This window comes from Acyrthosiphon pisum, chromosome X (assembly GCF_005508785.2).
Source record: "Acyrthosiphon pisum isolate AL4f chromosome X, pea_aphid_22Mar2018_4r6ur, whole genome shotgun sequence".
NCBI classification, from domain to species: domain Eukaryota; kingdom Metazoa; phylum Arthropoda; class Insecta; order Hemiptera; family Aphididae; genus Acyrthosiphon; species Acyrthosiphon pisum.
The window spans coordinates 4,161,095-4,185,493 of record NC_042493.1 but is presented as its reverse complement, the minus strand read 5'-3'; the positions used below and the strand labels follow the sequence as shown (position 1 = coordinate 4,185,493).

Sequence of the window (24,399 nt, the reverse complement as noted above, 5' to 3'; positions counted from 1 at the left end):
ATCATCGATTTTAATAATGGTTTCAAATCCGGTATTATTTTCAATAACTTTCTTAAATTTTTCATGGATTGAAATCCCAATTTCACAAAATTCATTTTCTAATTTATTTTGAACATTTTTAATTATACTAATGGCTTCAACAACCGATAGTCCTTGATTTTCTAGGTTTAAAATCGCGTCCGACACAAATCCGTAATTCGAGTGAATAAATACTAAATCGGCTGAAGTTGAATTATGGCTAAAAAAATTTTGTGATATTTTTATTGAAGCGGCTTCATCAGGATCAAGTTCTTGCACTACACTTTTCACTTCATTAAAATATTTACAGTACCTAGTATGATGCAGCCTCAAGCCACGTACCCCACAGTGCGTGATAATAGGTTGTGGTGGTAATGGTGTATCTGGTACTTTATTTTTAAAGAGAATAGTTCGGCTTGATGCTTTTAAAAATATTTGTTTAATCTTAGCGATGAGTTTGTCTATTTCAGGAAATTTTCCGCGTATGTCTTCTGCAACTCGATGCATGCCATGGGCCAAACATGTGACATGCACCATTTTTGAATAGATAATAGTCCCTGCTTTTATCATATATGGAGCTGCGTCACTGAGAAACAGGAAAACGTCATCATGGCGAATGCCGTCCGGCCAAAGAAGGAACATTGATTTATCGAATAATTTGGTTATTGTTGAATAATTTGCTTTATCAAGAACTTCTGTATTTAATAAATACACTTTTCCTGGTTGGTCAGTTTGGAGTGTTCCGATCACAACGTTAGCCACATATCTTCCATTAACATCTGTGGTCCCATCTATTGAGACCAAAATTTTATTTCCCATTATATTGTCTCTTATTTTATTTAACGTATCTGAGTACACTTCGTTCACGTAATTTTTCGGAATGTCTCTCTTCATATATGTTTCCAAAAATAAACGAAAATCTTGGTTATTGATTTTATGTAACGGAATATTGGTAGATAACATTGCCTTACACAAATCTTTATTAAATGGTGATTTTTTGGAAAAAGACGTTACCTGAAGTTGCGATATAGAAGTTTTGGTGGTATTTTTTCGATAAATTGCCCGTTTATGCTTTGCAGTTTCAATATGGTGTGTAACTGCGTATACCTCCGTTCAGCACTTACTTTTGTTTCACGCAATTTACTAAAAAATATGGATTCATCACACGAAAACACATCATTTCCAAATTCTAACACCTAATTTTTAACAACGGTAGAAATAGTTGGTTTAACTTTCGGCATATTTAACAGTGACTGAAGAACAGATTCTACAGTCAAACAGTCACATTTCACAAATTATTTTTGTATTGTATTAATTACCTATCGACTTGATTTTATCTTTATTTCGATAAGATACCACTATTACTGTATAGTGTAGGTATACTATACTACTAATTGGATTTTATGGTTGGAGATATTATAGTATAATCTTATCCATACGACCGTTAAGTGTAAAATAATGCTAAAATAGTTGTTTAAATGAGTAAATTCGACAAAATTGCAATAAAATTGAAAAAATCACAAAAATCACAAAAAATTGCACTTAAAATTTCTAGATTTGAATTCGTACTTACATGACACGTATATAAAACTCACTTAGCAATTAATTGAAAAAGTAGAAAAAAAGTTGCAAATGCAACATCATCCGTGCCCTAAATATAACATATCCATTAAAGTGACCCATATAATACTTTATGTAAAGCAGAGTATTAAAAAAATAATAATAAAAATAAAATCATATCCTCAAATATAATATTATATACTATGATGTAAATTTAATTCATACCCTATTCGAAATGATTGACAATCATTGGGATAGTCTGTTTATAATAATTAATTAGCTGATGTTATTACCACAATACTGGACCCCCCACTCGAAATTTCTTCAATATGTATTATTTTTAACCAAATATCAAAACATAAATTCAATAAAATTACAATATACATGTTTTGGTACCCCCCATCTCAAAAAAAATTTCGGGATATGGCCTTGCAACTGAGTATAATATAATGAGTAGTGACATAAATTTCCAATCATATTGTGTACTTACTGTACTTGTTACAATTATATTTATGTGTTTAGGTAGTTGCAGGTAAGCATAATATAAGATTATTAATTTATTATTCATTATTATTCTCCTAGACTCTACAGTCTACAGGTCAACTTATCGAACTTAAATAAACGATCTTACATATAACGATTCATTATTTGAATAATTAGCAATACAAATAAATCATTAAATGTTATTATTTGTCCATAAATTGAAATCTTTATTTCATTTGAATATAGCTGAAGTTATATTGTGAAATTCAAAACAAATTACTACCTATCATATCAAATATAAACATCCATTATTGTTTAATAATTAAGTTGCCATGAGTACCGGAGTACTCCATCAAAACAAAAGGAGTCAATTTCTAATTCTTGTAAATTGTTGTCATTATGTAAGTATTATTACCTACTTTAATAGTATTATATAATATGATATATTTTTTGTGCTGGTGTAAAAACGTATATAAATTAATGGAACACACATAATTATAAACTATCCAAAGTGACTAGGATTATACAATGACTATTCACTTTTCTATATTATATAAGACAGTTATTTACAAATGTTTAAACATAGGTAGTATAGAAAAAATAATTTGAACATTGTAATGAAACACTGGCATCGTGATGACATTAATGTTATAATAATATGGTCATTAAGGCATTAAAGACAGATGCTTAATAATTGTTATATTCTGTGATTATACTGTCTATTATTTTTATTATTTAATTAGTTTGTTTTTATATGTAATAAAACTTATTTTTATATGTAATATAAAAACTTATTATTATCTTGGCTCAAGCACAGTAATTTCCTCCTCTACAAATTCTATAATATGAAAAATGTTCTCTAATATTAACTATAAATAAAATGACGTAACTAGTAAGAAACTTGTACATATACCATTTATGTGTATAAAACAGAGATAATAATCACTAGTATGGCATCCTCTAAAGCTTCAACAGTCTAATTAAGTACTTATATAACTAATTAAAAAGAATAATTTTTCAATAAATAATTGCTATATTCAAAAATAATATAATATGAACCATTATAATATCAATATGGTTAGTTGTTTATTTTCTTATTACAAATGGTTTATTCTATTAATAATTCAATAAATACACATGTGATTTTAAGTAGCGTTAGATTATTCAAAAAAATTTTTGTTTTAGCTCGATCATTATAAAATAGTCTTTTAAATGTGTACAAAAAGTATTACAATGATTTCATATAAAAATTTAAAGTGCATGTTCACCACGATAACAAATATGATATAATACTAAAAAATGAAAAAAAATACAAATTTTATAAAACTATAAAACTATACAAACATATAGAATATAGATAATAGTTAAAATTGAAAGCTATAGTCAAGGGTCATGTATTATATATTTTAAATAAATATTATAACTAACTTATAGTACATGCACATATTAGATAGATGATAGATTGTACGATGTACACAAAACCAAACTTAAAAAATGTTATGATAGGGCAATTTGTTTTTAGATATATTTAATTTTTATACATTTAATAATAAAATATAAATTAATATTTTAATCGATATAAAAAAATATACCAATATAAATAAACTGTAATTATATTTAATTGGATAGTTTGTCTGTAAATTATTATCCACACTATAAATACCACACAGTTAACTGAAAAGTTGTTTAATGGTTTTCTATTTTATTATTTGAACAAAAAATATATTTAAATTATAAACAAACTAAACATAAAATAATGGTATAATAATTTAAATAATTTTGAGATTTAGAAATAAATAGAAGTATAAAAATAAAAATTCTGTTGTAAAATTGCACCTTATCATTTCATATCCTTGGGATGGTGTGTTTCATAACAACCAGTGATCAAAATGTCTCAAGATAAGTGTGGAGGGATGCCTTAAAATTCAGATTTCCTGATATATTCATATTTCATAACATTCTTCTATTCTTCATCTAACAAAAAAGTAGAGGGATGCCATCCCTCTGCATCCTCCCCCCACCATTTCAAACACTGGTAACAACTCTTTTATCTAAGTTTGGTTTAAGTTATACAAGAATTATTGACTATTTTAAAATAAAAATTCATACCGTGCAATAGTATGATTAAAGTAAAAATAATAAAATAATAGTTAAAGGTTTGATATAAAAATAAATAAATAAATATTTTATATGTTCACTCTAAGCTAAAAAAAAATAAATAAAATTGCACAAAACGTTAATGATTATTAGATTATCACAAAAATAGGAAAAATAATTTATCAACCAGGAATTAACATTCTGATGATGATTTTTCACCAAAAGTAGTAGAGATTTGTTCCTCAATTCCATTTTCAGACGAATTTGTTTCAGTAGACATTTCATGTGATAAGTTCAATGTTCGTTTAGCCAATCTATCGAGTTCAGCTGCTGTGTCTGTATGATATTCAGTTTTCTCCAAGGATAAAGATTTTGAACCAGACAGCTCACCTTTAACATACAATTAAAATAACTTGGATTGTTATGGTGCGATGATGATATGACAATAGATTTAGCAAAAAAAATATGTAATTACCTGTCGTTTTAGTTAAAACAGGACTTTGATTGGATTTTTTATGCAACAAGGAATTGAAAAAGTTAGCCAACACTCCTTCACCTGGGGTTGACGTGTTGGTTGATTTTACTGGATCAATCTATAAAATATAGTTTGGATATGTAAAATCAAACCATTGAAAATATCAAGAGTTTTAGGGAGTTATCTGACCTTTTTTGTTGGAGAACCTTGTCCTTGACTGGTTAACGACAAACGTCTATCACCTGACTTAGAAACACCTGTCAGTGATCTCATTACAGAATCTTGTCTTGGTATACCAATGGGTGACTGTTGGCTTGCACTCTGGTTTAGTAATCCTAATTGTTTGTTCAAAAATACTTGTTCATCTTCTGCTTGGATTTCATGGTCTTTAGCAAAAGCCTAAGAAAAACAGATGGGTGATAAAAAACAAGATTTGTGTGAATTGCCATATGGCATACAATACAAACCTTTCTCGTATTCACTTTTGTTATAACGGAGTTATAAAATTCATCAGGTCTTATGGTCTGCATGTTATCATAGAGAATACTAATTTTCTTCATACTATCCCATCCGGCTGGTCTAAAATTTAAAACCAAGCACTGCATGTTATGAAAGCTTATAAAAATGAACACATAATTTATGTATTATGATAAAATGTTATTGATTATTAAATTCATAACTTTTTAAAATTACAATTTAATAATTGTTTAAAATTCAAATATTGATAATAAAAAATAAACCTACATGAAAACTGCATCTTTTTCAACAATCAATGCTGGTGTTTTAAATGAAAAGTTATAAATCTTATGTGTAAGGAATTTATATAATAAATCACAGTTTTTGTCTTCTTTAGCTGATGTATAAAATAGTGACGCACCATACTGTAAACAAAATTTGCGTACTGCTTGTTGTATGAAATCAAAATGTTCATCTTTGTAGTCATTTTCTTTTTCCAAAATACTTATGTAATCAGTCTATAATAATGTATGAAACAATAATTAACATTGATTATACAATTATTTTAAAAAGACGTCATACCTGCATGCATATGTGATACTGGATAATATAATTACTTTTAAATTGTATAATAAGTAAATTTAAAATATTAAAAATAACAAGAGTAAAATGGATTCTTCTAAGTATAGATTTTATTATGTTATGCTCCATTAAGACAGAGTCAATACATGCAGGTAAGACGTCCTCTTAATAAAAATAAGCAAATAAGAATATTATCAATAATACCAATATACATACCATTGTTACAACGACAATTATATTTAAACCTAAATTTCTTGTAAGTACCCCATCTCCAAGAGATGGTTCCCAATACCCATTTTTATCACCAATATTTTCTTCAATGTATTCGTTCCATTTTTTAATGCCTATAAATAAGAGACAAAAATGTTTAGTCAGATAGAAAAAATAGTATTAAAAAAACAGCAAATACCTACATAACAATAAATCTAAAATGTTACAAAAAAAATAATCTTTTATCAAAATAAAATAATATGAAAAATAGTAAACATAGCTTTTGAAGGTATACAAAATGTTAGTCCCGACTCTCGACTCATCTTCTTCAATCAAGTTACTCAAAAACATAATACTTAATACCAAATTTGTATCATAAAATTTAAATTCTAAAAACAATTGAATTTAATATTTATGTATTATATTTAGTTTAAGCTTAAAATGTGTTAAATAATATTATATCTCCAATAGCCACTAAAGCAGAGGTCATTTCTTGAAATAAAAAAATATATATATAATAAGAGGTGTAATAAAACCAATGATTTTTTTTTTTCAATGGTAATTTTGAATCAAATTATGTGCACAAAAATTATAAAGTTTTATGTTCATTGTAATATTGATCAAGAAGGTGAGAATTATAGTAAAATTATTAATGAATGTGTAACTGAGAGTTTTGCAGCAATTAATACATTTTATATTAATTAGTTTTAAATATGTCTAAAAAGTTTAACTAACTAGTTAGCATATTCACAATGCAGTAGAAATCACTTATAACGATCTTCAAGGGACCAAGAGAATCAGATCGTTATATAAGAACTTATAAATACGGATGACAAAAACATACTACACAAGAGATATACAACCAACCAAGTACATGGTTGGGAATCGTTTTATCCAGAATATTGTTATATACGGCATTGTAATAAGCGTATTCCACTGTATTTAAGTACCAAAAATATACTTTTTTTTAGTAGAATGGTATAAAAAGAGTATCCTTATAATGTAACATATTAATATACTATAATATTTTCAACCAACAAATATATAATTAATTTAACTTTTCTACATATTATTATGATTAGGTTTAATAGTTTACCTAACAACTTTATAATTATCATTAAGTATATTAAATATTTGTTTAGTTTGCCTTACTTGATTTATAAAACAATAAAAGATACGTTTATTGATTATTTATTTTAATAAAGAATGAGTATGCTGAATATAGGTAATATTTTTGTATAGTCAAATGGAATGTCAAAAATTAAATGAACAACCGATGAACAACATAATATCATTGGGTATATAGTATACTCAATGATGTCTGATAGCATGTATTAATATAATAAACACCTATAATTTAATTTAACTTAATTATTATTCTCTATAATACTAAGATGTAATTAAATAAATGAAGTTCATCAATTTCAACAGTAATAATTTAGTTTCATTAAAAATTGTTTTTTTTTAACTGAATTCAATAGTCGACACTTACAATTTTGTCTATATTCTCTAAGATCTTCACTAGGAATTGGTAGATTGTCAATGTAGTCTTGCAGTAATGTTGCCCAACTTTCTAGTTGATCCATTATATTCCAAGGTGTTTTCATAGAAACAACAAACATAATCAATGTGTTCTTAAAGTTCTTCTCAGACAATGCAAATTTTAATAGAAACGAGTATTTAGGGTTGCCATCTTGTACCCATACATTCAATTTCGTATGATCTGGAAAAAAAATGTGATTTTATGTTGGATTCATAATCAACTATATCCAATATATAATTAAGTGAATATATTTCTAAATATTTAGTTAAATCAAAACACATATGAACACTTTATAACTAACTAACCTTCTTTATAATCATCGCGAATATCAATATACGCATATTCCAGTCCAATTCCCTTTGTCAAATCGTCAATACCCTGCAACTTTGCTACAAGAGTAGTTTTACCACATTGATTATCACCTGGAAAATATAAATAATAAGCTACTTGTAGGCGCTATACTGGAAAAGTGTACAGCAGTCACTCGATAATTCAAAATACTCCATAAATCAAACTAAACGCTGAGTCCCTTGAGAAAACCTCTATAATTAGAAGAAAATATATGTATTCCGGTCCCCTTGATAATTTGAAATGTCTGTCAGTCGGACAAGCTCTACAATTTGAATTTCCTTAAATGCGATTATATATAAGTTCAAATATATGTACATATAAAGATTATGTGCAATCTATTTGACGTGCTTATAATGAAACTAATAACGACAGTGGTTAAATATTATCGTAGTTTATAAATGTTATTGTACCTTACCTACCTAATCTAAACTTTAATATATTGTATGTATAATAAATAAATGTCAAAATAAATGTAATATACACATACAATTTTTCACCTCTCTTTAATTTGAATTAATTTGTTTTCCCTCGATTATTCGAATACTCGGTAAATCGAATATTTAACTCGGTCACCTGAATTTCAAATTATCGAGTGACTACTGTATAAATTTTATTATAATTTACCTATTATAATCATAGATTTGTCTGTTGGTAACCTGGTCCCGCCCTTTTCTTTTAATGAGATCAACATGGAATTCCTATAACAAAACATAGAATAGTATGTCAATGTCAGTAGATGTGAGATTGTGAGGATGTATAACAGTTAAAAAAGATCAACCGTTCATTAAGATGAATGGAATGGAAAAAATACGGATTGATATTATTCATGATTAAATGATTTTCAAACTCAAACAGACGTTTTTAAAACCAAACATTAGTGTCTTACTGTTTACATCATATGCTCAGTATAGCCGTACTCCATACTTATGCAACAAGATGGTATAATCGATCACTCACCATAAATTTTCTTCTTCTTGCATTTTAAAGAAAGAAATGTTACGCTTGACTCAGTTGTTTCAACAGCAAACTACTGCCAGCTCACAAAATTAATAATAATAAACTTTCAGTAATTGTTTAATTAACACAATAAAAATGTAACTTCAGTCATCAATATAATAAAAAAATAATCTAGTCTTATACATTAAAAAAATGTTTTGTCATTATGTACTAAGTAAATTAACAAATTGTTAGATTTTTTTCGTTGTTTTACAGTGATATTTGTTAATGTGATTATGATAACATTTATCATACTACAAGACGTGATAAGAATACGTCGAAAATCCAAACAGTGATAAAACTGTTATCACACTATCTGGGAGGCTGATTGTTGTTGTACAACTTGGTGTAACAACTAATAACATAGTACATACCACAATATCGTGGTACATACTAGCATAAGTATTTGCGTATTTCTGTAGTAAATACTTATGTGTATAACTATATAAGTGTATTGTGTACTCAACACAAGTATTGAATCTGGATTCTGATTTCTGGAAGCAAATCAGTCTAACAACATAACACGCCCAAAGAATTGTCTAAATTCCTAAGTTAGAGGTTTATATTTGTAAATTGTACGTAATTGGTAGTATAATACAATCAACTATTATCATGTTGTGACTTGTGGGCAACGACCATACACATTCATATTACCATGTTATATTACATGACAGTTAATTAAATAAATAAATCCATATTATTCGCAAATCACAAACCAAACAAGTTTCTAGTATTTGTCGATTACTGATTAGAAACAAAAAAAGCACTAGAGGCGCATATCCGCAGCAACAACAACATTCCAATGACCTCACCCAAAGACACCTTCAAAATCCACGTGCCGACCACATCAAAGGAGCCAACATCAAGTATAGGAGGGCTAGGAACATGGCATATTCAGATGTACCACAGCCACCAAGACCAGAGCTGCTTCACGCCACACTCATCCACATACACTTTTATACGATTATTACATGAATTATTTTACTACTACTTCATTTTACTATTCAAATTGGCTACAACTTATTTTAAACGATCATCTTTTGCATTCCTGACGGGGTTGCACATAACAGTCTCCAAAAAAATTGCAAGGTAGCTAAAATAAGGCTCATAATATTTATTATAGTCTATGATTACATTTTTTCTACATATTTTGAGGTCACTAATAATTTTTATTTTTATATAATATGTTAGTTAATTAGTTAGTATAATAGGTTAGTTTTGAAATTCTGACGCAGTATTTTTAAGTAGCAATATAGCAAAACATGTGAATAATACAAGAAATTATTATATCATGTATATTCATAACTAGGTAATTAGTTATAACTAAAAACTAATAAACAATAACACTTCAAGGTTCCTTTCTATCTACAAGTATAATAATAAACTATTTTTGAATAGGTAGAAATTAACTGGAATAGGGATTGTAATTTTACTTAACTAATGATTTTAAATTCTTGTTATTTGATATTATTTTCTCTTGGTATTCTATAACATGAATCGGCAGCAAACTGCTAAGTATATACCTACATTTGTATCTAATATCTGTGGATATATTTTGTTAGTTGAAAACAAAATCCATATTATTATTGAACGCAGATTAATATCTGTAATATTAATAGTGTAGATATCTAGGTACTGTTTCCAATCTATCCTTAAAATCAAAACAAAATTAAAACACCACAAATTACAGAGATAATGCAAATTTTATAAATAAATTAATTGATTAAATAGATTATTTGGTTTAGTTTAGTTCAGTTTTTTTATATTTAGTCATACATAAATAAGAAAAAATATTATAAGGTATATATTACATATTTTTACATCCATTCCATGATAGATAACAAGCCAGGATGCATTTTAAAGTTATTATTATATATTTATAGTATAGTATTTTAAATTTAAATATTAAATGAAAAACTTTTAAGAATATTTATGTATTTACATTTTGTTATACACACTTTAAACACATAATTTTTGTTTATGAATAAAAAACTATGTATACATTTTACGGATATTAATTTTTGGAGAAATTATTTTTTAATATGTATATTTTGATTAAATTTCAGATATTTAAAGTTAAGAAAAATTAATATAAGTAGGAACTAGTTTTATTGAAACCTAGTCTAACGATCAACTTAAATTAATAATATATTAATTATTCTTGATATTTTATCTTTAAAAAATTATTATAATTATATTAATGTACATTCTCACTATTCATTTATCTATCAATTGCTTTATGTACACTTTAATGTTGTTTATTTTTCATCTTTTATTTGAAATTATAACACTAATTTGTTACCACCTGGCACCTATGAGTTACTAACTTATCTAAACCGGAATTGGGAAATGTCAAAAATAGAAAAGAAATACCACATAAAATGTAAAAATATTTAATAATTAATATTTTAATTTAAAAGTACCAGGTTATTTAATGTACTCGTTCTCTATTAAATTACAAAAAGATAGCGAGTGCCTACATTCTTAAGGATATACATTTATTGGTAAACTAAATTAATTAATTAATAATTTGTACTATATATTTCAGGAAAATTGGATGTCCTGTTAAGACACTGCAGGCCACATCAAACTCAACATTTTGGATACTTTGGACACATCACCATAATATTAATTATTATCAAATCCTTAACGTAATATTTCACTATTTCATTATAAAATACAAGGTTGCTGTAATTAAGTGTCAGAATAAATTAACAAAAAAATGTGTCAATAAAATATTAAATTATGCACTTACTACACTTATTCTACAATATTTTATTTATTTTAATTTTGTTTGTTAAAATATAATTTATTGTAAATTGAAAGTCTTACAAAATTAAAGTGATACTTTTTTTTTTTATTATTGTTAATTTTTTGGATAATATTTATATTTTAGTATTTCTAATGCTACAGGAACGGGGATAGTAGATTTTACACATAGGTAAGACTACATTTTGCCGTCCCTGAAAAATAGCTGTTAATGATACCATAATAAATAAATACTTTTGTTACCTTAACCCACAAAAATAAAATCTTAAATGTTCATAATATTATCTGAAAAATGTTTTTGTTGTTTCGTGTCTACAGAAGTAGAACCTATTCATTATGATATTATCTAATTTACATATTATAACTACATAAACATTTTCAAAAATTTGATGTACAATGTTGAATGTACTCATATTTGATTAAAACTTACTTTAGTTTAATTTGATATTGGAAAGGAATCATAGGTAAAATTAGAATTTACAGTTTTTTATAAAATATTAATTGTCACAAATGAAGAATTTTATTTTAGTAAATATATTTTTAATTGATTTATGTTTTTACAAACTCATACATTTAGAGAAACATTATTAAATGTAAAATGTATTAAAAATGAATAAATAGTAACTAATGAATAAAATTACAATATACAATTAAAATATCATTCTATATATTGATCTAAGTTACCATTCTGTTTATACCATTAAAAATGTTCAATATTTTATTTCACTGTCTCACAAATATTATTTAAAAGATATGAATATTCTTTTAATCTCCCCAGCTCATCTGCCGTTATTTGAGTTTTATTTACAATATCATTCAAACACTCAATATCTGTTTTTAATGTATCCAATATTTTACCTAATTTACCATTAAATGAACACATGTGTTGAAATTTTCCACAAAGAGACAATTGTTCAAAATATTGTATCAAATCATTATGATTATAAGTATGATTGATTTTCATTTCTAAATAATCTGTTATAATAATTCGAACTTTAGGTTGTTTAAAGAGCACATCAATTAAGTTATTTTGACTTTCGGTAACACTGGAAATATACACTATAGTTTCAACTGTCCATTGTTGTACTAATGGATGATGATCAAACAAGTACCGAAGAAAAATGTCCATAACCAGTTCCACATGAAACCTTGGCATATGCAATAATATTGATTGAATCAACCGTAGTCTACATCGCTTCATTTCTGTAGTATCATCATTAGCCCAGCTACTCAGTATTTTAGTAGTCTAAAAATCAACAATAATAAGCATAAACAATATTTAATAGAATGGTAATAACATTTTTAATTAATGTAATCTTTTATATTATAATTTAATTTAATATTGTTGTACCTTTGGAATAATTGTTTTCAATAATTTTTCAGAACAAATACTGACTTTAACTAATGCACATAGGTATTCTGGTGGGTACTCGTCTTTTATAGAACTCCATAAATGTATTATATCCTCATTTAAGTGTTCAAAATTTGTTTGCTCTGGTAATATACTTATGATCTTTATCTAAATAAAAGAAAATAACATGCTTTTATTATAATATGATTTATTTGATTCCATGAACATGCTATACAAACTAAACATAGACAATAACTGTAAATTTGAATACAAATTAACAAAAGAAGAAACTTTGAAGCAGCAAAAAAAGAATAAGTTTTAAGTACCATTTCTGATAATTGATTGTATTTTGAAAGTGTTGAAACATGAAGTATTCCAATAGTAGATTTCAGACTTTGTAATTTTAGTTGAGGACAACAACTCACTAATTGATTTTTATTTGTTATTAAAGAGAAATGTCTTTTCAACAACATTTCAAGATAAATATGCTGTGGACATTGAGTAAAACATGGAAAAACAATCAATGCTTCAAAAAGTCTAGCTAATTTTGAAAATTGTAAGATACGTAAATCTGGTGACAAATATCTAAAACAAAATTGGAATTTATTTGTATGTGTTTTTGAGAAAAAGAAATAAAGAAAATCAAACCTCATAATAATTATCCATAAATCAGTACTAAACATGGCTGGCCAATACTCAATATTGAGAATATTTTGAATTAAAATGTTCTCAATATTTTCAAACAAACTGTAATCAGACACTAGTATTACTGACGTTAAATTAATCAGTAGATCTTCGTAGATATCTAAATTGTAATAACACATTATAGAATCCGCAGATCTTATTAAATTAAAAACAATGCAAATAATCTGATGAGCTTGCTGATCACAGGGAGTTTTTGGTAGACGTTTTATAAGCAACATTGCAATGTACATGGCAGCCATCTTTCGACTTGAAGAGTTGCTATTAATTATTTCTTGACAGCTTGACTGAAATGTCTAAAATATAAAAAAATTTGAACTCATAATTATTTATAATTTTAAAGTTTAGTTTTTTATTTATGCTTCTTAACTATTATTTTGTTAATCACAAATACATGTAAAGTATTTTTAGTTACCTCCAAAAATGTATCATCTAATAACAACACTAACTGATCAACAAATTGTGATAATCTATCTTTGACGGCAACAGCATCTTGTGTGTCAGATAACCAGTAGCTAGAATGATAAATGTAAAATATCACTATGAGTAAAATAACATAAATTGTATTTGATTATAGGGATATTATTATATAATATTCATACCTATTTAAGAATAAAATAAACTCCAATAATATGTTATGAGATTTTGATACACAACCATATGAGCAAAGCTTAACTAAAACACTCATCATATACATTGATAATTTCAATGAGGCTTCATCATTGTAGTGGAAAGATGAGATTGTTTTCTTAATTTCTGAGCATATAAAATCAATTTGTTCATCAATGATGATATTTTCTTTTAACTCTGCAGCATACTTCTTTAACATAGTAATATATGCTTTCCAGTGAGAAGCCATAATTTTGTTGCTCACATTATACACTGATTCAGCACCATACCAAATGTACTGCAATACTGTTTACACACAAATATTCAAATGCCTATTTTCATCTTTGTATAATAGGTATATTAATATTATTTACTATTTTTTTATAATATACCTATATATTTGTATTCAACGATGTATTACCAACATGAAACATATAAGTATTTATTAGTTATTACAATTCTCCAAACATGCAATTTTTCAGTAAACTCATTACTCAATTCAGCATGTTATTGCGACTATCACAGATTAACACTGCATTCTATTATTTTTAGTTGTAATCCACAAGTCAAAATATATTTAGTACAATAGTAGGTCTGCCCAACCAAACTTATAGCGTAATACATATAAAAACAATATACAACAGGCAACAAACCATTTTAAAACCATATGCTTTATGCTGTAAATTTTGCTGGGCAGACCAGTACTTACATTATTAATTTGTCTTATAAATTACAAAACTGTTTGAAAATAGTTTAAACACACTATTTGTTTTCTCTCTCTAGCTCACGACCAACCTGGAAAAAACACGATCGCAAAATCATTTTCTTCATGTTTTTGCGTAATCTTGGAATAAAATCACTCATTACAAAATTATAGATAACTATATTTTTGAGGATTTGATATACCAATTTGTCTAAATTGTGTCTCAAATAATTTAATATCCATTTAAATTTACAAAAATTTGTTTTATATCATTATCAAATATAATGCCAAACCATAATAAAATTTAAAATTAATGTCAAACCAAAATTAATTTAGGTGAATGCGCCTTATCTATGTTTTGTGCGGGTATGAGATAGAAAACAAATATTGAGCTGACATCCAATTAAAATAACATAGCACAGTGTTAACCTGTGGTAGTCTGTAATCACGATATAAAAATTGAGCCTACCAGAAAATTGTATAAGTAGTCATACTATCCGATAAGTACAAAATTTAATATTATTATCTTACCTTTTAGTAATAAACTTAAATCTCCATTCAAAGAGAAATCAAATTTCACTTTTTCTAAGATACTGAAAAATAATATTTGTATTTCAGACGCTTTTTTGAATAATTCAGTGAGCAATTCCTTTACATTCATAATTAAATTGCCATAAATAAGATTGCTCTCTGAACAATGTTTAAATGAAGCAATTATGCCTTTTTCATATGATAAGAATCCACTGACTATGCCGCTTGATTCACAAGATCCATCCTGGATACATTCCAAAGAGTTTTTCCCAGTGTTCAGTATTTCAATGCAACCCTGGAAATCATTCAAATGTTTTATGTTTAATTGTTCATAGAAATTATTAAGATATTACAGTACCTGCAATAATGTATGTACGGAGCTTTCTTTACTTCCTTCATAATTTGAATCACTAACGATTTGTTTTATGCTGTTCAATTTCTATAATCAGTTAAATAAATACAATTAAAACATTTGGTGGACCACTTATTATTTGTTTATAATAATTAGATAATTAGATAGCTAATGATCTTAATACTTTTATCAGATCTGTGTAACAATAATCGTCTAAAAAGATTTCTTCAGTACTGTCGTCCATTACTTTTCCTTGGTACTCAATACTTATTAATGATATAATAGATATTAATATATTAATAGAAAACTGTTTATAACATGTATTATATATGCTTCAAGATTAATTTCTTAAAACATAAATCATTTCACAAAATAATATGTACCTACATAACTACGTTTTTACGACTGTATACTGAATAGAGTAAACTGAACGAAAGTCTTAAATAATAAATATCGATAACGAATTGGCGCGATATGTTCTTATCACTTAAGATATTGAATGATAACATCAAAATATCTGTAAAATTCACAATTTCCATTATAATATAATAAACGCATAAAAAATTCATGACAAAATTGACCACTCGTGACTCGTAGGTATGACTATAATATTATATAATTGTTCTTATGCACTATGATATTAAATACTATACATTATTATATATTTTACATTTTGAATTAACTGAAAATCTACAAAGGTTTCGTTTACCTATTTGTTTTGTCGTTTGCGTACATTATGTAGATGGTACTATGGTGGTTTAATTATAGGTAGATAGGTTTAAAGCCTTAAGAGGACTGTTGAACATTAGTTATAATTTATGAATCATAAACGCAATTCATAATTAATAGTTAGTACCTACGGTGAACTGGTCAACTATTTTAGTATAAAGCAAAATATAGTTTTTCTACCCAGTAGGTACTCAGTCAATAAAAAATAATCACCCAATGCCCAAATACTAAAAATATCTTACTGCTAGGAGGAAATTGGAAAGTTCGAAGCCTTCGTAGAACGATTGAAAAAATAATTTTAATATCCATTTTATTATCCCTATAAAAAAAATTAGAATATTTTTTATTACCTAGTAGAAGTGATAATTATTAAATATTTTGACTGAAATATTATAAGTTATAACATTAACCCACCATAATTAGGCGTTAGGTACCTATTATAGTCCAGTCAATGCCTTGTTTTGCCTTGCAAAAAATACTTAAGTTTTGTCTCTGGGCCCTGATTGACCAAAAAAATGCGCCATCTCATTTTTGCAATATCTCTAAAACTACCAAATTAACGTTAAAAATAGCTTAAATAAAAATTGAAGATCGTGCAATTTGTGACAAGAAAAGTTCTATACAATTTTAGCGCAATAGTAAAAGATAAGCGACAAAGTCCAACGGCCGTCATATAATGACATAAACATAATATATGACATTTTTCACTTTACGGTTTTCTTTCTTCATTTGTAACGAACATACCGATTAGCCGAAAAACATCTAAATAGCGTCCAATGGTAGTGTGGTACATTAGGTACACAGGTTCGTTACAAATGAGGAAAGAAATATTAGGTATATCACGAAATCACATATTTCATGAACATAATACCTATATTTACGTCATTATAGTGCGCGCCGCCACATTCTATGACGGGCGGATGGATTTTGTCACTTATCTATTACTCTTACGCTAAAAATGTACAGAACCTTTTTTTCAGTAATGTTAAGATCTTCAATTTTCATTCAAGCTGTTTTTATCATAAAGTTAATAATTTTAGAGATATTGTAAAAAAACAGTAAAAAAGTGAAAATTTTCACCTAAAATCAAAGATGGCGGATGGTTGTGGACCTCTGAGGGATGACGCATTTTTTTTGGTCAATCAGGGCCCCAAGGGGAAACTTTAGTATTTTTTGCAAGGCAACTCCTTTTTTGGAGTCCTATTGACTGGACTATTAAAGTAGGTATACCAGATTTCCGCCTATTTCCAACAACAATGTACAACTTTTCATAAAATATTAACTAGGTAACATTATGAATAGATTCGTGGAATAAAGTGCTTAAAATGTATTAATCCAAAAACAATGACAATTTAGTTGCGTACCTACTTATATAGCCATATAGGTATAGGTAATACTAAAATTACTAAATAAATAATGGTAAAAACTAAAATGTTTCTGAACTTACAAGGAACCCTAAACAGAATTTTCAGCCTACGCTATCAAGATTGATAATGTGATACATTTTGAACTACAAAATAATTTTGATCGACATAATATTATTATACCTTCCTACATAGGAAAAAAAACAAAAAAATCGGGTAAGTGGATGTCTCTCTGCTATAGATACAGTAGGTTACAAGTAGGTGGGTAATGGATGGTATTAAATTTTAATTCAATAATATTATTATTTTATACGAAAAACGATTCTGAGCGAAGACTGCATGTCAGTCTTGGCTATTTTATATTATATTTATATTGCTATTACTTATTATTTATACGATAGCCGGACCCCGGACAGCCGGTAAGTTGAATTAATATTGTAAAATTACAAAAAAATAAAGTAAGTCATTATTCTTGGTTATTTAATACCTATGTAATTTTGCCCAAATTTAAACTTAAAATAACTGTAAAAAACTGTGTTTATGTATATTTTTAGATTTTTTGTATATTGTTTACTTTTCAATAAAGTACCTTAGTGATATTTAACTTATTTACGTGGAACTTTAATTTCAATCTTTAATTTTTAACTATAAAAGTTGAACATTTTATACATTTTTAACTACTAAATAAATTATTTTGTTAAAATTTGAACTTTAAATGATTATAAAAAAATTGTGCCTATGTATTTTTTAATACTTTTCAATTGCTATTGTAAAAATTAATCCTGTTCCCGTGTTTCACATAGACGATGGACGCGTATCTTAGGCACGCCGATGAAATTTATTATAAAAACACAACTTAACTACTACTCAACTACTGAAGTCTCAATATTAGTCGATTATTGCATTGGCCAAATTTATTCGCTGCTACTTTCAGCGAACAATGTTGTTCGACTAGTCCGATTACACTTGAGAGTTGATTAATAAACTTGTTCGCTCATTCAGTAGCCATTAGTCAATAATCGCTACTCGCTATCACACTAGATTCCCTCACTAGAGAGTAAAATTATAATAGTCAGAACAGCTTAGAAGAAGTTAGAACACACAGTTTTTGAATTGTATTACATCAAACATTTTAAATTTTAAAATTTAGAATGATTTTCAAAATCAAACTAAAAAAATAATCCGCTAGATGGCAGAACTTAATATTTTTTTGGCACTTACACTTTAACAATTTATTTCCAGACGTACTTTACTATACCTTCCGAAAAATTTGAATTTCATAATTTTTTTTATATCACATATTTAGTCTGCAATTTATATGAATTTGTATAGAAATTTTTCAAATTTGTACATTTCAATATTTGTTTTAGCCCCACAAATAAAATACCGGTGTGGTGTTGAACAGGTTAAAATTTAAAATTCTCACTGAGAATTTCTCAGTAATTTTCAAAAGCGCCGAGAAAAACAAAAACAAAATTAAGGAAAACCGGGAATTTTTACGCAAAATCTGTTTTCGACAAAATCGATTTTGGTTTTTGTTGTAACTCTAAAACAAATGACCGTAGATATATGAAATTTTCACTGGTTGTTTATATTGGCATTTTATATAGGTAGACAATAACATTTTCAAAAATGTTTGATTTGTTTTGAATTCTTTACGGACATTTTCAGTGTCAATTTTTTTAGTTTTTATTTCTATGAATATCAATACAATTTTATTTGTTGGGTAAAACATCTTGAAAATTTGATACAAGACTCCTCCTAAGTTTTTTTTTTAAGCTTAGTTATAGTTAAGAAGTTTTTAACGACTACCTATTTAAGTGTTGAATTATTGTAATTATTAGTGCCTAATAAAATAGGTATTTGTTTACACTAATAATACGTAGTCTACCGACTTGACTCGATAGTCGATTGAGTACCAGTTGACGGCTCGAAACAGACAACAGTATCATATAACGGAGTGAATACAATTTTGGTAAAATTTAATCAGCGTGCGTATATAATAAAAACTGGAAAAACACTCTATTTGTAGAAGTTCTTCATAATTTTCAAAAATAATAGAATAAGAAATAGGATACTTATGTATTTACTAAAGACATTAACCAACGTTAATTACCATCTACATACATATTATAGTTACTAAATTATTTTTTTTTTATTTATTCAAGATAATACACTTAGGGCCGTTCTTACAATGTACGGTAAAGTGTCAGTTAACGCTAACCGACTGATAACAGATTTTTTTAACGGCAGAATTTGGCCGGTTAAGTGTCGGTTAATTTTAACCGGACATTGTAAGAACGACCCTAAATCTACTAAATATTTGTTTGTGTGCGGGGTTAATGAGAAAAATGAACTATGTAAGTAGGTATAAGTGTATAACTAAAATTTAAAATTATTAAAATGTATCAAGACATACCTGTTACACAATTATGAACTTACTAATATGTTACCATTACCTATATGTATGGTAGGTACTACGGAAAGGACATAATATATTAGTATATTATTATATAAATAAAATATTTAAAATCGAATCGTTAATAGGACGTCGCACCCGCATAATATGTTGTCTCCGTCTTACACACTTACGGCATAGCAAAAACGTTTTGGCGCGGGAAAGAACCGAGAAGGCTACAGTCATAACTATTACTAAGAAACGGAATTTTCACCACACATATGAAGGAGAACTTTGGCTTTGCAATATAGTTTTTATTTTTTTGATATCACTTATCCGAAAGGTGGTTATTGTTTCAAAATCCATTATTATTTATGTTTTTCAAACTTTAATAACTTTTTTTGAAATTCCTATAACGAAAAAATAAAAACGATATTGCACAGTCAAAGTTCTGTTTTTTATGTGGTGAAAATTTCGTTTCATAGTTATGACTGTAGCGTACTCGATTCTTTCCCGCGCAAAACAGTTTTTGCTATGTTGTACATTTGTAAGACGTAGAGACATTTGCGGGTGCAATTATAATAAATGATAATATAATATATATTATTGTGTTGACACGAAATATGGATGACACACATACACATACACAGTAACTTACACCATAATATTAATACAAATCCTTTATACTATATAAATGATTGAATTCGGCAACATTGGAGGAAAAGACATGTGCTTAAACGTAATATCCAATAGCCAATAGGTACCCAGTTATTAATTATTATAATATGTACCTACCTACCTCCTAAAAATATTACTCCGATAAAGACCATGCTCAATCGTATTTTTAACTATTTACCGATAGATGGTGGCAAAATGAAGCTATACTTATACTGGTGTAGGTAACAAAAGCTCCACAAGACAATAGTATAATACTATATTATTATTTTTGTTTACACCTATATACTGTAGTAAATAATAGTGATCGATGAACCTATGTATGTATAATGTATATAATGTGTCCTACCTAATCTTATTTTGATTATTAAACATTTATAAATACATATTACATACCCAGGTATAAACAATAGTTACTGAAATTCTGAACACATTATAAATTGTAATAATTTATTAACCTTTCTTATTTACAATTAATAAAATAGGTACTTAAACAAAACAAAAAAACATCTTATGGGTTACCTATATATTGCCTCTATTTATTCCTTTTACGCCAATCGTTTATATAGTTGTTTATATGATATACGCCTAAGTAAATACAATACAATGTACCTACTCAACTACTGCTCAAGTACCGACGCTTTTTCACTAACATCTTAATAAATAATTTACAATTAATGCACTGCAGTTATATTATTATTATTTACAGCTCGAATCAAACAATACATACCTACCTAAAGGTACCATTATTTTATATGACTTTACATTTCCATATCGATTTCTGCAAATTGTCAATGATTTTTTAAGGAAGAACATATTATACTGCAGAGAATTTCGACATAATTGTTATCTTTCAATTATTTAAATAATATATTATAAATATTATCCTTTATTATTTGTCTCATCTGTTCTATTTCATTCAAGTTCAAATAAATCGGCATCCGATTTTCATGAAAATGTTCATAATATCAACTGCAAATATTCCTACTAATTTTAAACTGTATTGCCATTCAATATGTAAATAATAAATGAAACATAAATATATATTATTACATTATCTGTATACTGTATACATAATATTATACAGAGGATACAGGGATGCGGAAATGTATAAACCCAGTGCACGGTATACCTCATATTATAAAATATACACTTCCGGACGGATATTAAAACATGGTTGTTAAAATATTTCATCATATTTTATCGATTTGTCATTGCAAACATACAAAACAATGAAATAGAGTTATTGTTATTATATTATCAATATTGATTCATGGTGAGGTGCCCATGAAACGATATTATAATATCATAATATAATGTGCTCAAGCGTGTGTGCATAGCTGGGTCTCTTAATATTTTATTTTATAACACAATTTTTTAAGTTGTCAATACGGTTATAAATTATAACAATTGACAGTCACATTACAACATGTATAGTACCTAGGTAATTATAATATTATAGTGGATGATGAAATATTCTGTTTGACGTGATCCTCCTCATATTCGGGAGAATAAATAAGGTACACGTACAATACGAATATTAGGATAAATGCTGTTACGATTTATTGTTATAATTCCCTATAAATATTGACAACTCTTATGAAACACCACGGTAATACCACATAGGTAGGTACAATTTATATATTGCATGCTTATTGTGTCGGTATCTAATCTAACACAAATATTAGATTTGGTCGTTTCATAAAACGTCAATTGATCCGTGATTAAGCCTTAATTCGAATCACGTAGTTCAAATGTTCTGAAGGTACACACAAAGGAAAAAAGAGTTAAACATTAGCGATATTTCGTTATAAAAATAAAAACAAAACCTACGAGAAATATTCATTTCAACCTTACCTACTTCTATAATGCACCAATCCACGCATTTCAATGTACGTAGATGAATGTAGATAATTATGTATCATAAAACACATATTATTTATTAACAATTATTAGAAATTCCGTAAATCGATAACAAGACATTTATGCTATACATTATATTATATAATATAATTTATAAATTATTATACTTTTTTTTATCATTATTTCATGAAACTGTTTTCTTATTAATATTTTATTTTATTAAATTCTATAGAGACTAAGATAGGTATTTGAGATAATATCAAAATACATTTGTATATAATATTATGTTAAACTTGTTTTTTCCAAACGTTAAAAGTCTCACATTCAACCCTAACTCTTAAGTATTTCAAACTCTTACAGTCTCGCACTCTCGCCAAATTATAATTGTCTCCGTGGATAAATTGTTTACGAATATTTGTCAACACAAAACTGAAAACTATCACTGTATATTAGATAGCCACATTTTTATACTTTTATCGGTAGTTTAAACAACGAAAATGTATTTTCTCTTTAAGCACTTGAAAATATGAATTGGTAAATTTAGACGGCTAATATATGTAAATATCTAAAAACTGAATAATTTATCTTCATTAAGTGTACAATTATTATTTATTTACTAGTTATAGCCTATTATAGGTAGGTAGATGTATAGGTAGGTAGGTATCTACCTATATAATACCATATTTAAATAAACATAATATGTTATATTGGTATATTATTTATATAATATTCATTAATCGTCTTTTTTTTTTTTTAATTATGTAGGGAGTTGAAACCCTTTCCATATCTACACCACTGGTCACTGTAAAATTCACATAATACGTATACTTCTACTATAAGTATATATACCATATAACAGTCAGTATTTATAGTAATAATATATAATGCTAGGTTACACCACGCCGACAACTTCAAGTTTGGCGACAAACTAGCAACAGCAACAAAACGCATAAACTTTCCATTTATATAAAAAAAAAACAAAATGGAAACACATAAGAGTGTACCTACTACACTATTACATATTATAAATATATTTTAAAATTAAATTTGTCGGATATAGTGTCAACACCCGTGTTTGCTCGTTTACACCTGTAAATAGACTGCACATTTCGCCCAAAACAGAAACAGCAGAAATCGATTTACTGCTTTTGAGCGGACTCGGAAATTTCTACAGAAATACAGACATAATTGTGTCAGGGGCGCCATTTGGGGGGGGGGGCAGGACCTACCTAATATATATTAAGACTATTACACATAAATGTATTTCTTTCCTTTCCATGCTAAAGGTACTAATTTTTGTCTTTTTCTGTTTTTTTTTTTGAGATTTTGAGCCAAATTATCAGTTTATCACAAACATTATTTACGTATTCAATAGATTTTCCGAAGGCTTATTGACTGGTTTATAATAACTGGTAATGACTAAAAACTAGGAAGTACCCACGTGCGGATGATTTATTATCCTTGATAGACGTATTGATAAAATATTTGTCATAAAACAGTTAATCAAAATATTTGGTTGTAATTTTTTTTCAACACAAAAAACTAATTAATATATAAACTTAATATATTTTAATTGCTTTTT

The 24,399-nt window shown here is 27.0% G+C and overlaps 3 protein-coding genes across 4 annotated transcripts in view; 1 reads left to right on the top strand and 2 right to left on the bottom strand.

Moving 5' to 3' along the window:
* The window catches only part of LOC100159991 (legumain), a 521,349-nt gene that overhangs the window by 218,903 nt on the left and 278,047 nt on the right, over window positions 1-24,399 (top strand). The window lies entirely within an intron of this gene.
* LOC100166106 (cytoplasmic dynein 1 light intermediate chain 2) lies at window positions 3,643-8,918 on the bottom strand. Its single transcript, XM_001949973.5, has 10 exons — window positions 8,733-8,918; window positions 8,400-8,473; window positions 7,730-7,846; window positions 7,374-7,604; window positions 5,888-6,015; window positions 5,378-5,607; window positions 5,101-5,212; window positions 4,823-5,032; window positions 4,634-4,751; window positions 3,643-4,548 (listed from the first exon to the last, which is right to left on the bottom strand). Exons 1-10 carry the CDS (start codon window positions 8,753-8,755, stop codon window positions 4,352-4,354), a joined length of 1,440 nt encoding a protein of 479 aa, XP_001950008.1. The 5' UTR covers window positions 8,756-8,918; the 3' UTR covers window positions 3,643-4,351.
* LOC100571237 lies at window positions 12,173-16,211 on the bottom strand. The gene is made up of 9 exons (XM_003245317.4): window positions 15,973-16,211; window positions 15,795-15,875; window positions 15,437-15,731; window positions 14,196-14,508; window positions 14,009-14,108; window positions 13,540-13,889; window positions 13,218-13,476; window positions 12,892-13,059; window positions 12,173-12,786 (listed from the first exon to the last, which is right to left on the bottom strand). Exons 1-9 carry the CDS (start codon window positions 16,030-16,032, stop codon window positions 12,259-12,261), a joined length of 2,154 nt encoding a protein of 717 aa, XP_003245365.1. The 5' UTR covers window positions 16,033-16,211; the 3' UTR covers window positions 12,173-12,258.

Coding starts and splice junctions, on each gene's coding strand:
- LOC100571237 (XM_003245317.4), bottom strand. CDS start 16,032: ATGGACGACAGTACTGAAGAAATCTTTTTAGACGATTATTGTTACACA. Junction 15,732..15,794: donor CCGTACATACATTATTGCAG/GTACTGTAATAT, acceptor AATGATTTCCAG/GGTTGCATTGAAATACTGAA. Junction 13,060..13,217: donor ACAATCAATTATCAGAAATG/GTACTTAAAACT, acceptor TCTTTTATTTAG/ATAAAGATCATAAGTATATT.
- LOC100166106 (XM_001949973.5), bottom strand. CDS start 8,755: ATGCAAGAAGAAGAAAATTTATG. Junction 8,474..8,732: donor CAAGAAGAAGAAAATTTATG/GTGAGTGATCGA, acceptor GTTTTGTTATAG/GAATTCCATGTTGATCTCAT. Junction 5,033..5,100: donor CAAAAGTGAATACGAGAAAG/GTTTGTATTGTA, acceptor TGTTTTTCTTAG/GCTTTTGCTAAAGACCATGA.